Below are 16,223 nucleotides of genomic sequence, written 5' to 3'. Positions count from 1 at the left end.
AAAACAAATGTGTTGTCTTTCATAGGTCACTGACATTGCTGATGCCATGATTCTGAAACAGCTTTTTGAAAATCTGTTCCAAAATGGGGTTGTCGTTGTGGCAACATCTAACAGGCCGCCAGAAGGTAAAAACAAACATGCTGCTAGTATTATCCAAGTACAATGAATCTCAGTATCTTACAAAACAATCTTACAAAAAACATTCAGTATTTATTGCTAATAAACTCCTGAGTTCTTAAGAGTTTGAGATATTCCCACTTATTCCTCCTGTTTTTATTCCCTATTTTTAAGGAAGAAAGGGTTTGCGCTACGTCTTAATCATCTCTCAAACCCAGAGATGTTTTCCCCCCTGTCATTCTGTGATTTCTGGTCTTCTGTACTCTGCCCAAACCAATGGGAAGGTATTGGGGACAGAGGAGTTAAAGAGCGGTGAAATACTGCCTCTGATCTGGGTGTATTCCAGAGTAGGCAAAGATCATATTCAGCAGAAGAGAGAGGAAAGGAGACAGAGTACATTCCTTCCCCTGGTTGTAGCTAGGAAACTTGCATACTTTATCACCAGTTCAAGGGAGAAACATACCCCTCATCAAGATGCTGTTCTCACAGCCTGGTTTGAGATCACTCATGGAGAACTATTTAGGTGGAGAGTTGTTTCCATTTCTAGCAATATTTTTAGATGGAGGATGAATAAATAGGTAGATCATTTTATAAAGCCTGCAAGTCTGTATGTGAGTTTAACCAAGCAATAGTATATTATTGTATTCTTTTGAAAGATGAGAAGAATGTTAGTAATATTGTAGTTAGCAGTTAGCATAATATATGAATTGTGTGCATCTTTTTGCAAATGTTTGAAACCTAATTAGTCTGTAGTGCAGTAAAATGCTGAAGACTTGCAGTAAGTTAACTGGATAGAAGAGAATCGCTGAAGTTTTACAGTATACTTTCTTTTTAATCTTAAAGTCTTTCAACAGAATAAAATGCTTAATTGTTATTACTGAAGGGTGAAAAAAATTTACCACAGGTCTATTTTTCTTGTTTAAGAGAACAAGTTGAAATCATTAACTACTCCAGCTGGATCTTCTACAGGTAAACCTGACACTGCTGCCTCACTCAGTTGGGCACCATCTTTGTGCTTGAAGCACTACTCTTTAAAGTTCAGGAGAGATTATTATCATAATCTGGGGATTGTGTCCCACATCTTAATTTAAAGCATCATTTTGTGACCATTCTTTTTATTGTTGGTGTGTGTGTGTGTATGCGTGCGTGGATGCGTTTACTTCCCATGGATATGAAGGGAAAAAGTGGTGTTTTCATTAGAGCAGTTGAAGCTACCTGATAATCATTACTGACATTCTTATCATATTAACTTTTTGCACCAGTGGAATATGAGGGGAAGTGCTGAGGTGCAGTGTTTGAGTCCTGGCTTTATTTTTCCACCGAAGCTACTGCATCTTTTTCCTCATCTTCACAACATAGGGATATGGTACAAAAATCATGGCCTTATTATTATGTAGAAGAACTAAAGGAAGTAACTTTCTTATTGTACTGTTACATGTTCACTGGTTTTTCCAAGTAAGTGTGCAATTAATCACCTTAAAAAAGTCATGATTTGTAGCGGTACAAACACTTGAAAACTCTGTGGCTTCCTACAACTTTGTTATTAATTACGGTTCAGAACCAGATTCACTAATGATTTTCCTGAACATTTCAGCATGTGTATCCAAGTTCCTGCAAACCGTTTCGTGTGTACCGCATTGGTGTCTCGMGCACGCTGTCCACCATTATTTGTCACTAGAGCAAAGGAAGCATAACCTAGTTGTAGCCTTCTGGCACTGCAGTGAATATAGGTGTTAATAACCTGGTGTAGTCTTTGTTGGGAATTTTGGTGGAGTTTTATAGCCAATTCTCTTTTTACTTCTCCTGTCAGCAACAGCTATACCATACAGCCTTTTTATAAGGCTTCCTAGTATTAATGAAATGGAGCAGCCCATCATGCAGTTTGAATGACAAAATTTGTAATGAAGAAGTCATTCTGTCATGAATGTGTTAGGCAGTTAGGTAGGTTCCAGAAAAGGGAACTTTAAACTGGACAAAATATACAGATAAATAAGATATAAAATGCTATTTTGCAAATTGTTCTTATTAATATGTATTTCATTGAGTGCAGATCTGCATTTTGTTGCCCAGCATCCTAGTGCTTTTTCTATTCAGCTATGTTTTGAACACCTTTGTGTAAGTTTACATATTCATTTAATTTTTGTTTGCCCTAGGGATGACTGTTTTTCTTGCTTTAAAAAAAGATTATATGTAGTAGAATTGCTAGAAAGTAAAGGGAATAACTACATTACACTGAATAGGGATAATACTAATTTTATAAATTAACTACTTTCTAGTCCCTCCCAAGTTGTGTTCCTCCCTATTCCCGTACAGTTTGTGTTCCCCCTACTCCACACTGTAATACATAGCATTACAATTTTTTTTTATATCCTAATTTTAAAACAGATGCTATTTTATGTATTTGTTCTTCTAAAACCGGTTTATTTCTCATTAGAGACTTAAGTCTTCTTTTGCTTCCTGCCTTTTTGAGACTTTCTTCGGATGTTTCTTTCTTCCTGAAGAATGTAATGAATTTTCATACAGCAGAAGAACAGAAATCAATTTCAGTTCTCGTTTCTTTTTTTTTCCCTCCCCCTTTTATTCATCATCTCTGTAGCAACACAGCCTTATTTCCCAGGCTAAAAGACAAGCTGGCATTGTTACTAAGGCTAAGTAACAAATGATTTTTTTTCTTTCAGACCTCTATAAAAATGGACTTCAGAGAGCTAATTTTGTACCATTCATCGCTGTGCTGAAGGTAAGGAGAGTCACATGCTAAATACTTTTCAGTTTTACCTGATGTATTAATAAATTAGAGATTTGTACAGGATTATTTTGATACTAGTTTTCAAATAAAATATACATGCTTTAACTGCTTGGGGCAAAAATAATTGGAGGTAAGGGAAAAAGGAACTCTTCTGCTTTAGAACTAACATCTGAAAAAGCTGAACATTTGGTATGACAAGGAGTTTTCTTCTGTGATGAAGATAGCAGAATTCATTTATTTAGATAGGATTTTCTTACTGCTGTGTGTATATACCAAGTAGTGTTGTAGTATTCCTGCAGTAGTTATATTATGTTATTTGAGGATGTCTTAAATTTCTAATGCTACAATAACTTGTTTGCACTTTTCCGTAAAAGTGGCATTTTTTTAAAAAAACAAAACTTCACCTAGGCAGATTTTGGTCACTCAGCTCTGCAAATCAAAGTATCAAGGTATACCTACATTCTGAATTTTACAATACATTGTATTTTTTCAGGCACTTTGATTATCTGTTTAATATATTACATTAAACAAACAATTTACCCTCTCTTTCCATTTAATCTTATTCTCATCTCTTTAAGGTCTGCGTTGCAAAGGTAGCCAGGTTTGGTGAAAGGGCAAGGAATCTCTAACAAGTCAGGCAGTCAAGTAGTAAGCACAGCTGAGAGAGTTGCAGGTAGTCATTGCAAAGGTGAGAGAGAAGTTGGAAAAAAAAACCCTTGAACTTCTTGTAGTTTAACCCAGGCAGCTTGCGGTAGCTTCTCCAAAGAAGAATCACTGAGAATTATACTTGAGCATGACAAAATAAATAATTTTGAACAGTATTCTGCCTAAACCTTACATTGAAGAATTAAACTGAGTCTTGTAGAGACCTCAGTGTGGGAGTGAATCCATCCTGGACTGAAAAGGGATTTCACTGGCTTATATCCTTTCTTCTTCCTGTCTTCCTCTCAGACATGTAYTTCCTGCACACCTTTCCTATGTGTGTTTTCCCATACCCTGACCAGATGGGTACATTACCAGTATGCCTCACTTCATTCTCTTCAGGTCCTGGATTCTGCTGGTTGGCATTAGACAATGTCAACCTCTTGTTTCTGAGCCTTCCTTCATAGTTATTCCGTATGTGTTAGTAAGTTGCTCAAATATGAGAGGTCATGTCAAGTAATCTTGCAGCTTTTTGCACATAGCAGCCAGCACTTCATGGGCCATGGTTTGAGAACCATTCCTGTGCTAATTGCTGGGGTATGCTCTTACTGTTCTTTATTGAGAAAGAATTATTTTGGTGAAATTATCTCAGATCTGCCACTCTGTCAAGCCTTGAGTTACCGTTAACAGCATAGATGTAACTATGGTATGAATGTGTTATTTTGTGTCACCTCAGTTGTCATAGCTTCCCATACATGCTCACTAAATGTAATCTGTGCATAGGGAACTTAGTGTTCTCCTTAACTGTGGACTTAGTGGACCGCTCAGTTTCCTCATTTCTGGGTCTGTGCATTTTTTTCTCATGTATAAGTGATTTTCCAAATGCGTATTTGTGAGGTTATATATGAATGTCTAACAAGTTCTGAAGCAAACTCCCTGGAGTCTGCATGTTGTGATGTGGCAGGCTGGAAACTTTGTAATTATTTTCTTTGGATTAAAAATGGAGCATCTTATTTAAATGTGAATAATATGATTAGTGTTTATTTTGTTATTTAAAAGAGCGTATACTGAACTCATGCTTTCAGTTCTGGGCAAGTCGCAGATATTTTTAATTCACCAACTATGATTGTGTTGTTAAGTTATTCAGGGTTAGCCTGCAGCTGGTAGGGTTAGCATCAACTCCTGTGTTCAGTCTGCCTGGTTTGACATGACATGTAAAATAGAAATAACAGCATTTCCCTACCTCCACAATATTATTGCCAGCATAAATACTTAACTAACTAAGGTGGACTAAATCGACATTCAAGATAAAAGAAAAGGAAGCTAGAAGTTTAGAGAAGGTTTGAATTAGTGCAGAATAAGCATATTGGTTGGCTGTTTCTGCTAAGGTGGTCAGCAGTGAAGTAGTTAAGTGTCCTGGGCTTTCAGTGGGGCATGTTGGAGTCATAAGACTGCTTAATAGCCTAAGTACCTTTGAAAATCCCATCTGATGTTGACACATGAGCAATTAGCAGGTTTCGAAGTTAATACACTGTTGACAATGAATATAGCAATATTTGTATCTCAGAATGGCTGTGTATCAAGTTGTGAAGGTTACCCCTAGAGGTGGTCCTCATCTGGATGGGTTTAGAAAAGTAAAAAACACAAAAAATAAATGAGCAACTACCTCCCCTTTATTTTTGAGAAGAGTTTGTTCTGTAGTCAGCTGCGTTAAATTCAGGATAGGTTATGATCATAGAATGTTTTCAGGAATACCAGTAGTCTCATAGGCTTTTGCTTTTTGAAATGCAACATCATGCTCAGTCAGCATATATGGCAATTGTTTCTTTTCCTTGCTGTTAGCCAGCCACCTTTTTCTATATATTTTTCCTTGTTGACTCTTAATTTTCTTCCTTGATAAATGTATAGTTCTTTCATTTAACTGGTGAACAGACTTAGTGAAAATCTGTCTTGGATGCTTATTTGTACTTTGCTTTTCTGTTTGGCTAGCAGAAGAAAAAATGTGAAATGTAGTTTATATCCATGTATTCTCATCGGGACTGAGAATGTATTCTAAATTTTTAGGAAGGGCGTTGTGGATAGAATGCTGAGAGAAACCCTAAAGACGGATTCATTTTTAAAGCTGTGATTAAGGGTGAAATAGTAGGAAAATAAACAGAATGTAGCACAACCCAGACTAGAGATACACAAAAATTACCATAATAACGAATGAAGGGAAAAAATAAGATCTTACTCTGCATTGCATTTGCAAAGGCCTTTCTAAAATTCTAGATTATTTTCAGTTGTTTTTTTCCCCCGTATCTTTGTGTTTTAACATTCCTCTAAGTGTGTTTGCCCTTAGGATCACTTTAATAAATATTACCAAAAGTAATACTCTTTCCCAAAACATAATGCATGTAAAGTGGATGAGGGAAAGCTTATCAACAAATACTTCTTTGACCTCCATTGGAAAACAGAGGGTAATGGCAAGAAACTAAAAATAATAACTTCTGAATCTACATTTTGAATTCAGAACATCAGAGGTAGACATTAAAAAAAACAGGCTTGAATAAATTTTAAAATAAGATCTCAACAAAAGACCTTAATGTTCCACAGGCATGGATAAAACCAAATTGAAATTCTGGTTGTGGTGTCTGAGGAGGGCAGATTTAGCTCTCCTCAAAGTCTTGAACTTGTGTATAATCCATATCATTTTATCTCCATATCTTCTCACGGCAGTGGTGCTACTGGATGGAGTAGCTTCTACCTCAGCTGTTCATTATTCCACATATAGCTTTAGGCAATGTAAAGATAAAATCCTGCAGAATTTTGCCTGAAACATGATGGAAAAATATTACATCAGGTGCTTGCAAATGTTTGAGTTCCTATCTTCAGTACCCTTCACCTCATTCCAAGATGCATGTCTGAGTTGGTATCATTCTGTTCTCTTCCCTTGAGGTGATTTTGACGACTCAGACCAACTTCTGTCTTAATTTTGTCTGGATTTGGAGCTCCTGTGGCTCTTTTGTTCTGGTCTTGGAGGGTTTTTTATCTTTGCTTGTTTGTCAGTTTGTTTTAGAAGTTAACTGCTATCACCCTAAATCTTAAAATACAGTTTTAGCATTAAGCGTAGTTCAAGTTCAGTGCAGGGAACTTTGAATTCCTTTAAGTAGTCTTGGGGACATATTGATGAGTGGAAAGTATCCACTTTCTGTCAAGAGACACTTTACTTCAAATAGCATAGATTTCAGGCTGCTTGTATTCATTTCGTAAATAGAATGAGTAGTTCCTAGATAAATGATGTTGTGCAAAAATCTTTCCCTATCTTCAGATGATGAAGAAAATAGCCTCTTTCTCAGATCTAGAATTACCACATTCATCCTTCATTCAATTTTTGGTTTTATTTTCTTTGTGTTATATAATTGCCGTATCTTGAGTCTGTGTCATACAAAGTTAATTAACACTTTCTGTGGAATGCACAAGAAGGTAAAACACCAATGTAGAGAAAATAGTGTTCTCTTTCAAGGTTTGTCTGTATTGCTTTTCTAGATGATAGATTACTGGGGACAAATGATTGCTGAATATCTGCAGGGAAGGTGTAGTTAAGGTAAATGATGTTACTTTTTTTTAAAGGCCACATAAAAGCTCGAGGTACAACAGCCTGTCTCTGTAGTTGGACAGACCAGTAAAACTTTTTTTTGGCAAATCCTCCAATGATGCAGGCAGTCCTCTGTACAATTCTGAACCCATCCCACAAGTTCAGATCTTTTAAAATCTTAAGTAGACTGAGAACTAATCAATGATTCTTTCATCCTGTAATTTAAAGTATTAGTTTCCATAAATGGGGAAAACTCTCTCATTTGATTGGTTCATTGTGGCAACTAAAATTCTCCAGGACAGAGTATTCTTTATAAATGGACTTGATTTCTGCAACACATCAGACTGCTTCTTCAGTCCATGCAATTTCATAAATAGAGCTTTTCAGAGATAAGGAGTACTAGGAAGGAAAATCTTTTAATTCTATAATGGCAATAAGATTCAGTCCCTTCTGATTGAGCTTTCGATATGTTGCAATGTCACATTCTGAGCATTTTAAAGCAAACTAGCATGGAACTCCCAAATGATTTATGCAAACACCATTCTTGACAAATAATATGATTTATTGCTCACAGCTAAATTGTTCGAATACTTAGAGCAGAAATCCTCCAAAAATTATTATGTATGTAAAACAAAATGAAAATATGAAAGCTTTTTACACATTTTGAAATTAGTTTACAAATGGAGCTATACATCTTAATTATCTGGAATAAGTCCTCCAAAAAGGAGAAAGCATGCTTTAGTTTGCTGGTTTGGCAGTAATTTGATGACATTTTAATTTTCTGAGACATTTAACAAAGATATTTGCATTAACTGTTACATATTCCGAAATCCTAATTTGGTGACTAGGTCAACATTTAAGTCTTTGGACCAACAGGAAGGAAAGCTCCTCAGATAATTTGGTGCGTATAAACTATAGCTTATATTACCAATTCATGAGCTTCCAAAGATTTGTTGGAACTGTAGCATGCATTTTTTTTAGATGATAAGCCAAGTCAAAATGCTAGTTATGTAATCTCAGTATTTTGTCAGGTTTTCTTCATGCAGTCAACCAGACACTGTGCTGAGTTCTAACTGAAAGGTGGGAAGTTTTAGGGGCATTAATAAGTATGAACATATCTATAAAAGGTACAAATTTAAAATAAAATATTTGGCTTTGGCTACCTAAATATTGCTTTAACTGAAGAAAAATTCAACCAAAAACCTGTTATCATTAAGACATAAATTTACTATAGCCTTCCTATTGTGGATTTAATTTTTTTTCTTCTGCTCTTAGGGACCAAAACATTACTTATTTTTGAATTGTTTAGTTAAAGTGGCTCCTTGTACACTCCTTTCAAATAGAAAGCAATGTGTATATACACTGTATTCTGTTTAGTGGCTCAGAATGGTTTTAATTAAAATATATACTCTTACAAAACAATAAATAAAGTTAAAAATTTTCACTTTCCAATAATTTATTTTGAATGTATGAAAAATACTTGTATAAAACCTTTAGAACTGTCCCTAAAGGAGATATGTGGGTATTAGTTTGTACAAAGGCACTTGGCAGATATAAAATTTCTTTGATTGCGTATTCAGCTTTTGTCCAACCACTTGTGTTAGAAATACAGCGATTTGTTGATTGGCAGATATGCCCATTTCTACAAAAACTTAAAAAAAAAAAAAAACACATAATTTAAAAAAGTCATTTCATTGATGAAATTGATTTGTCAGCTTGTTCCATTCTAGTGGTGTTATAGCCCAGCGGCTTTCAGGCCGTTGAATAGTTAAAACCTGCTTTTGAGGTCAGTGTCAGCCACCCTGACCCCTGTGAACTGTCACCTGAGTCAGAATTGCTGGGATTAATCCTTTGATATTGTGATGGCTTCGCCTATCAATTGACTTTTTCATTACTGAAGATGTTGGACCTTTTGTTTCCCTTCTTAGTATGTAACCAAGCAAACTCTTAAGTAGAAGGCGCATTTGTTCTTGTTCTTTCTCTCTCCCTCTGCAAGCAGTAGAAATACTCATCATGTTTTGTGAAGTGCATCTAATTGAACATATAAAAAATATATCATAATTGTAATTATTTTTGTGCTTAACACACTCATTTATGGGTAGTTTTATTGTGGCATAATTTAAAAAAATTAGCTAACAAAGGGTTGTTTTTAGAAAGCGAAGTGTGAGAGTTGATGTATTCAACCATTTCTGCATACAGCTTTCTATATTTATGTTGTTTGAATTTTGTAGTCAGAGGCATATAACTTACAGTATTTTTATGATGCACCTACTGCTTTAGTGTGCTCTTTAGATACTAAGGCTGTTCAGTTTGTGTAGCTTCCACTTCTCTCTCTCTCTCTGACACACACGTACATGTATGTGTAAACACACAACACTCGTGCCCTCCTGGACAGTTTGTATAGATGCAAGTCAAAACTTTATCTAAGGATAAAATAGTTGCTCCTGTAGCTCAGTGTCAGGCTCCCTGTCTTCTCCTTTCCCTTTCTTAATTGTTACAATTTCCTGAGTTCTTGCTTGGTTAGTGCATCCCCTGATTAAAATGAGTAAATCAAAGCATATCATAGATACGTAATAGTTGATTTTTGTTGTATCAGGGTAAATTAGTCTAATTACACGTGGCAGTTTTATTTGCTTGTGATGTAATGTGAAATGAGGTCCTGCCTCTCCCCCCAAAAGCCCGAGCCAATTAATAAGGCTTTTAAGCTCTTTGTCACAGGCCACCGTGGAGGTCTGCAGAGAAGAACTTTAATCCAATAAACATTTCATTTAGATCATGAAAAGAAAGCATGAGGAGAAGCTCCTACAAGAGAGGGTGTTACCAGCAGTTCTAGCTATCAAGAGATGTGAAGAATTTGCCAAATTAACCAAGAGGCCTTCATATTTAACACATAAATGTGTCAAAACTAATAATAGAATTATTTAATTTGAATTGAACCTTATATTGTTAAAATTCTAAGAAGCCACAACTGTTTTCTTCAAAGACTTCACTGTTGAGCTGGATGGACAGGGCAAGGGGAGGTTGTGAGAAACCCAGATAGCAAATAACACTGGTTGAAGCTGGTGGGAAAAAAAAAAAAAAAAGGAATAGATAATTAGGTGTAATTAGTGTGTATGAATTGTTGTCTCCTTGCCCTTGGCTTGAATAAATTTCGGGGGGAAAAAAACCCTAGTGGTGAAAACGCTTTGATGTAAGAAGAGTCATTGTGGTTTGGCAGCATAAAGGCAGTGTTTTATACTTCTTACATAATGGTTGTGATACAGAAAGAGTGAATGGACTCTGCACCCCCCAGCCTGCTTTATAGCAAGGACTTTTGGATTCTCTTGAAACAAAATGCATCAGACGTTTTCAGTTGTTGGTAATGAGGTAGTGGACCTCATCAGAGCTAAGCGTAAGCCATCTTTAGCCTTTGTTTAGATCTTAATCGCTTTTTTTTTTTTCCCTTTCTGGGAAATCCAGTTTCGTAAATCAATACTACTTTTTTTTTTTTTTTTTTTTTTTTTCTCCCTGCCTGCCAACAGCTCTGGCAGGAGCAAAGGCTAATACTGGGAAAAGAAATACAAATCAAATGTTAAAAAGAAAAACAACAGCGAAAAAGAAGCCTGCCGAACTAACTTCGAGGGTATAATTCCACTGAAATACATGTGTTAGGAGTGAATTTGACCCATGGTTTATGAAACGCTGCATTATAATTCAACTTGAACTCTTGGCATCTCTTTTTACGGGACAGTACAGCTTGTTTATTAGAAGATTGAAAATTACAGCCGTTACTGATTCTTAACAGAATGGTGATTTTGTTTTTTAATTTGAACTTATTTTGCAAGGAAGTTGTTTTGTTTAAGTGATATGCAAGAGAGAGAGCTGTTTAATGTAATTCTTACTGCATAAAGTTTTACTCTTTGCCGTTATTCTGTTCCCTGACTGGAGAAAGGAGAGACTACTTGTCTCAGAACAGCCACATCTGCACCTCCTGAAGTCTTTCATTTTTGTTTGAATATCTGAAACATTATTCATTTAACAGTGAATTTCTAGACTTTCTAGCTTTATTCATAAGTGATTGTTTTACAAATTAATTGTCCAGTTTTATTCTTCTTGGAGGATAGCTGATTTATAGATGGATTTAAAATAAGTTATTGAAAAGTTGTACAATTGATCATATGTTTCTTGTTGTAGCAGAGATAATGGGGTTTCTTAACTGTTCAGTTTTTGAAAGCTATAATGTAAATTTGTGCAACTTTTTACTAATCTTACCTCTAAATATTTTCTGTGCTGAATTACTAAGTTCAAGATTGAAAGTGTTCTTGTCACAAGTGTAAGACAGAGATTCATATTAAAAATTCTGCTTGTCAGTATTTCACTTTCCAGATTTTTGTGCACTTCCTTTCTTGATTTAAAAGTAATTTACAAATAAAATGTGCTTGTGTCACCCTAAGTTAACACAAATGTTATTAGGTTCATTGATACCTTACAGTCTCTTAGATGATGGTTTGGAAGTTTTCCTCAAAGTTTTTGTTTCTTTTTTTAGARCGTTTAGATCGGAACAAGCATAGTATGTCTAAACCTATTGTAGCAATTTTCAATATTTCAGTATTTCAGGAACTGAAAAATATAGAGGAAAAGACTGTAAAGAAAATAATACTGTTTAACTCTTTGAAGCAATGTACTATTTTATAGAGCAAGTAGCCTTTTGTGCTTAAAGTTGATTAGATCTGTGAATGGCAACACCTGAATATCATGGAAGACTAAATAATTATGCCTGATTGTGTGTGGGGGTTGGTGTGTTTTTTTTACCTCCCTCAGGTATAGGTCACAAGAAATTCAGTTAGGATAGAGTCTGTACAAAGCTAAGAAATATGCAGATTTTCTGTTGTAAGATTGTGTAAAAATTATTTACAGTTAATACTTGCATAAAGGTTAGAAAGGTTGATGAAGTGATATTTAGTTTTGCTTTACTATTCACTGTGTGTCAGAATGTAATTATGACTGATTCATGAAACTGTCTTAGCAATRAACCATCTTTATTAAAATGCTGATCAAGATAAGAGCTGACAGTAATAAAGAATAGAACATTTTAGTCTTGTTGCTTTTGAATGATTGCTAATTACCCTAGAGGTCATGTATAGTGCTTATGAGGATTCATTGACATTTTCTTTTAAGTCTACTGTTTCAACAACATGTGAACAGGAAGACAAAAATTGTGTGCATATCCAACAATGCTTGCACCAAGTTTTATATACCACAAAATACCTGCTGATTCCTCTTCCCTTCCTCCACTTCAGTACACCTAGAGTCTTATGATTTGTATGTAGCAGAAAATTAGGAGTGTTACAGTGCAATTTATTTTTTAACAGGGGCAATTTTAAGCATGGATAAAATAAGCAACCCTTTGAAGATCCTGCCTGTGTACCATGCTTGCTTAAAAACGATGGTCTGGTTGATTTTGTTTTAGAGCTCGACCTGGGGAGAGGAGAGCATGGCACGTGTTTCTCAGGCTCTTCTTGGCTGGCAGTGGGCAGCACTCAGGCTGCCTCTAGCATCTAAGGCCGCTGGTGAGTGGCAGACACCGGTTTCAGACTCTGAAACACACTGGTGATTGTCATGTGCTGACGACTTTGAGGCTAGGCCAATGTGAACACCTGTAGTGAGTTTTGTAGGTCAGAAAGTAAGTTCTTCATTGCACACAGYGTTTTTGCTTGAGAGGATTCTTGTTTTGCCAGTTATGTATAATTTGAGAAAACATCCATAGTAATTATATCCTTTGAGTGGAGAAACCCCATTTTTTCCTTTTGAGATCACTTAAATAAGAATTTTAAAAACAAATAAATAAAATTCTAACTGCTAATCTGACACTAGGTGGGGACAACTAATGAAAAATGAAAATGAGTAGGCTTAGTGAGCTTTGTTTCCCTGATGGTCCTCTGTTGCAGGCTGAAGGCTCTCATCATGTGCTCTCTACATGTTGTGTGATGCAAGAGAGTTTCTTCTCATGGGATGGAGGTAAATGTATGAGAACAATTGCCAGTGGAAAATTTCTTTCTGTCAAATCATGAAATAACAAAGGAATATCAGTTATCCTACATGTTGTTAGTGGAGACTGAATCAGAAGGGCAGGCRTGGGTTTTTTGGAGTGGGGATTTTTGCAGGGGGATATCAGTTAATACGAAGAGTTAGATGCTGAGGATGGATTTGAAAAGGGGAAATGATATCTAAGTGGGAATATATCTGCTTGGAAAGAGCAGTTAAAAGTTGCACTTCCTGCTTAGCCATGACTTGGCTGTTAATAATAGGTGTTCCAGTGTATGCTAGGAAAAACTAAGGGTAATAATTCTGTAGCTTTTCATGCCTGGGCGTAGGACCGTACTCCTCTTTGCTTGTATGGAAGGTATATTTGATATCAGAGATTCAGTACCRCCCACCTCATTTGCAGGTGTCTGGTTTGATAGGAACCTGAAAGGCTGAGGAAGCTCAGCAAGTGAGAGAGCTGAGGTAATGGTCATCCCATGAGTCACTCTTAACCTCTGTACCCCCCCCCACACACACACACTCTCTGGGGTCCTCAGATTGTTTGCCTGATCCAGTTGGACAACAGGATGATTTGTGTTTTAACTTGTGCAGGGAACTGCTATAGCATTAAAATTTAGAGCAGAGAACAACAAATGGGGTGACTTCCAGTGGTCTGCAATAATATTAAGAGGCATCTACTCATCTGCACTGGCAAGAGTCATGAGCTGATTAAAGTTTTTGAATTTAGAGAGACGCATTGCGTTTTGTACAGTGCCTAACATAGACCATAAGGCTATCTATTGACATCTCAATTTTTTTGTGTGATGTGTGGGAAATAKGATGAGAACTTCAGGATATCCAGGTAACTTGCCTGTTTTTTGAACTTTTCTGAAATCTTTGCCCCTCCACTTAGCAATCTATCATATTGTCTTCTAATCACTGGCGCTTTTAAAACATTTTAATACCTGTCATTCATGAATGCAGAACCAAAGGAATACTGGAGGTGCTTTCAGGAAGAAAAATGTATTTATACAAATCTATATTTAATAACTTAATACAGTAGATGTACTCAAAGTCTAATTTTCTATTCTATCTGCAGACTGATACCATTTGAGGTGCTTTGTCTCAATTGAGACAGCTTGAAGTTTTGCCTTTTTTCCTTCTGGAATAAAAAAATTTTCTGCCACTTTGGTGAAAATGAGTGCATGATTGMGTCATATTTTTCACTTGCTAATTGTGTTTTCAAATTAGTAATTATATTTGTTCTTTGTATACATAAGTACATAAATTGCTTCAAAATAAATTGTATGACTAATTAATTTTATGTATTTGAATTGAATAGGGTAAGAAGTCAGGCTTGAAATATCTCAGCAGAATAGAAAACATATTGGGAAATGTAGATGCTTCCACAAGAACAGATTAGACTAGCTGTAGCTTTGATCTTAAGTATTTATTTCAAAGGAAAAGTAGAAGTTTAGCACAAGTAAATGAAATATGAGCGTTCGAATCTCTTTTTTTTWAAAAAATATATATAAATCCATAGTTACAACTGTGGCTTTGACAATTAAGTACCAACAATCTGAGGACTCCAGTTAAAGTTCTTTGGCTGCTGATTAGGMTTCCATGGCAGTGATTAGTGAGTGTGAGGATGCAATCACATCTGTAGGGTTTAATCAGCCCAGTGATGGAGAAGTTAGTCCAAAGATGGAGAGAGAAACTAAAACTTCTATATGTTATTCCTATTAGGGTTTTTTACACACTACAAAAAGATGAAAGGTTAAAAAAAATAGGGAAACTTGATATTTTTTAGAATTTATAGGGTTTGTAAATGGTAGTATTGTTTTTCTTATAGTGAAGGAGTATGATATCACTGATGTCTGTAAACAGGAGAGAAGGTGCACTGTGGTACACAGATGTGCATCCTCTGTGATGCTCAGTATTTCATTCTTATGGTTGTAAGCTGCATTTGGTTTCTCCATACTGTACAGCCATATATCTGATTTTCATTTGTGTGAATCTAATACTTTAAGTCCTTAGCTTGGCAGTATGCATGGTTTAGTGTGCTTTCTCTTATAAAATACATTCTGATTATATGGCTATCTTAGAACTTAAAGCATTTCTCTTGACAAATTTATTTGCTAACATAACCCTTTATGCACCTGTGGCGCAGATAAGTGAATGTTTGCAAGTACAGAAGCAAAAGACCTCAGTGACTAGCCTTGTCTACCTTAGTAAGCTTTGAAAGGAGAAACTTTTGGATCTCTATTCTCTGCATAATTTCTCTGTCACCCTTTTGACTCTTGCTTTAAATAAAGGAAACGCTGTTCTGAATTCTCCTGTAGAACAGTCTCCACTGTACATCATTCCCATGGATGAGGAATGCTGCTGTCGTTGCCTAGTGGGGCAAACAATCCTCGCACTACTGCACTGGTAGCGTTGTCATATCTTTTCTGTGCTCTAATGAGTAAGAGCTGAATTCATGTAAATAGTGCCAGTGCTTGTTTTTGTGCTATTTTGTTGCATCCATTTTTTCCACGTTATCATTTTAGAATTGGTTTCTTCATTCATGCTTTCTGTTTGGTTAGTTTTGTCGTGCTATTTTCTTGTAGCACCTATAGATCTGTCCTGTACTGTCACAAATTCGCATAAGGAGAAGGTTGTTCCTATCATACAAAGCTTATAATCTAGCAATAGTAATCTTGTTTTAAAGGAACATTTCACAAGAGCTTGTTGCTGCACAGGTTGTAACGTTTTATTTTGATGGCCATCTGTTCCATGTGTATTTATACAGTGCTTGACAGAATTAGTGTGAGTGAGCTTGGAAGTGTTTCAATAAAAATAAATGATGGACAATGGTAGATATTTATTCACTTGACTCTTTAAAAGGATTAGGAAATCTTGTGGTTATTTTCTGTTTRTTTAGAACATAAGCTGATGGGCAGCAGTTGGAGTACGTTGCTGAACAGAACATCAGTTTGGAGAGGCGAAGAGGAAAACAAAAAAGTTGAAATCCAACCTAGTGGTTTAGGAGACAGTAATAAGTGAAAATTATGATAGAGATCTCAAGTAAAACATGAAATAGAACTTGACTGAGAATCCTTATTTAAAAAATAGAAGACAACTGTATTTGAAGAGTAA

The 16,223-nt window shown here is 35.8% G+C and overlaps 1 protein-coding gene across 3 annotated transcripts in view; it reads left to right on the top strand.

The window, feature by feature from the left end:
- The window catches only part of AFG1L (AFG1 like ATPase), a 66,775-nt gene that overhangs the window by 25,513 nt on the left and 25,039 nt on the right, over positions 1-16,223 (top strand). For all 3 annotated transcript variants that reach the window (XM_085306899.1, XM_085306898.1, XM_085306897.1), the window contains 2 exons: positions 26-125; positions 2,796-2,854. In XM_085306899.1, the coding sequence (XP_085163025.1) occupies positions 26-125; positions 2,796-2,854 (159 nt within the window). The remainder of the gene's footprint in view (positions 1-25; positions 126-2,795; positions 2,855-16,223) is intronic.

Source organism: Rhea americana, unplaced genomic scaffold, assembly GCF_003343005.1.
Source record: "Rhea americana isolate MKP2758 unplaced genomic scaffold, rheAme1 scaffold_25, whole genome shotgun sequence".
Classification (NCBI taxonomy): Eukaryota; Metazoa; Chordata; class Aves; order Rheiformes; family Rheidae; genus Rhea; species Rhea americana.
Note: the sequence above shows the minus strand (reverse complement) of the source record. Positions and strands in the feature narration are given on the sequence as shown.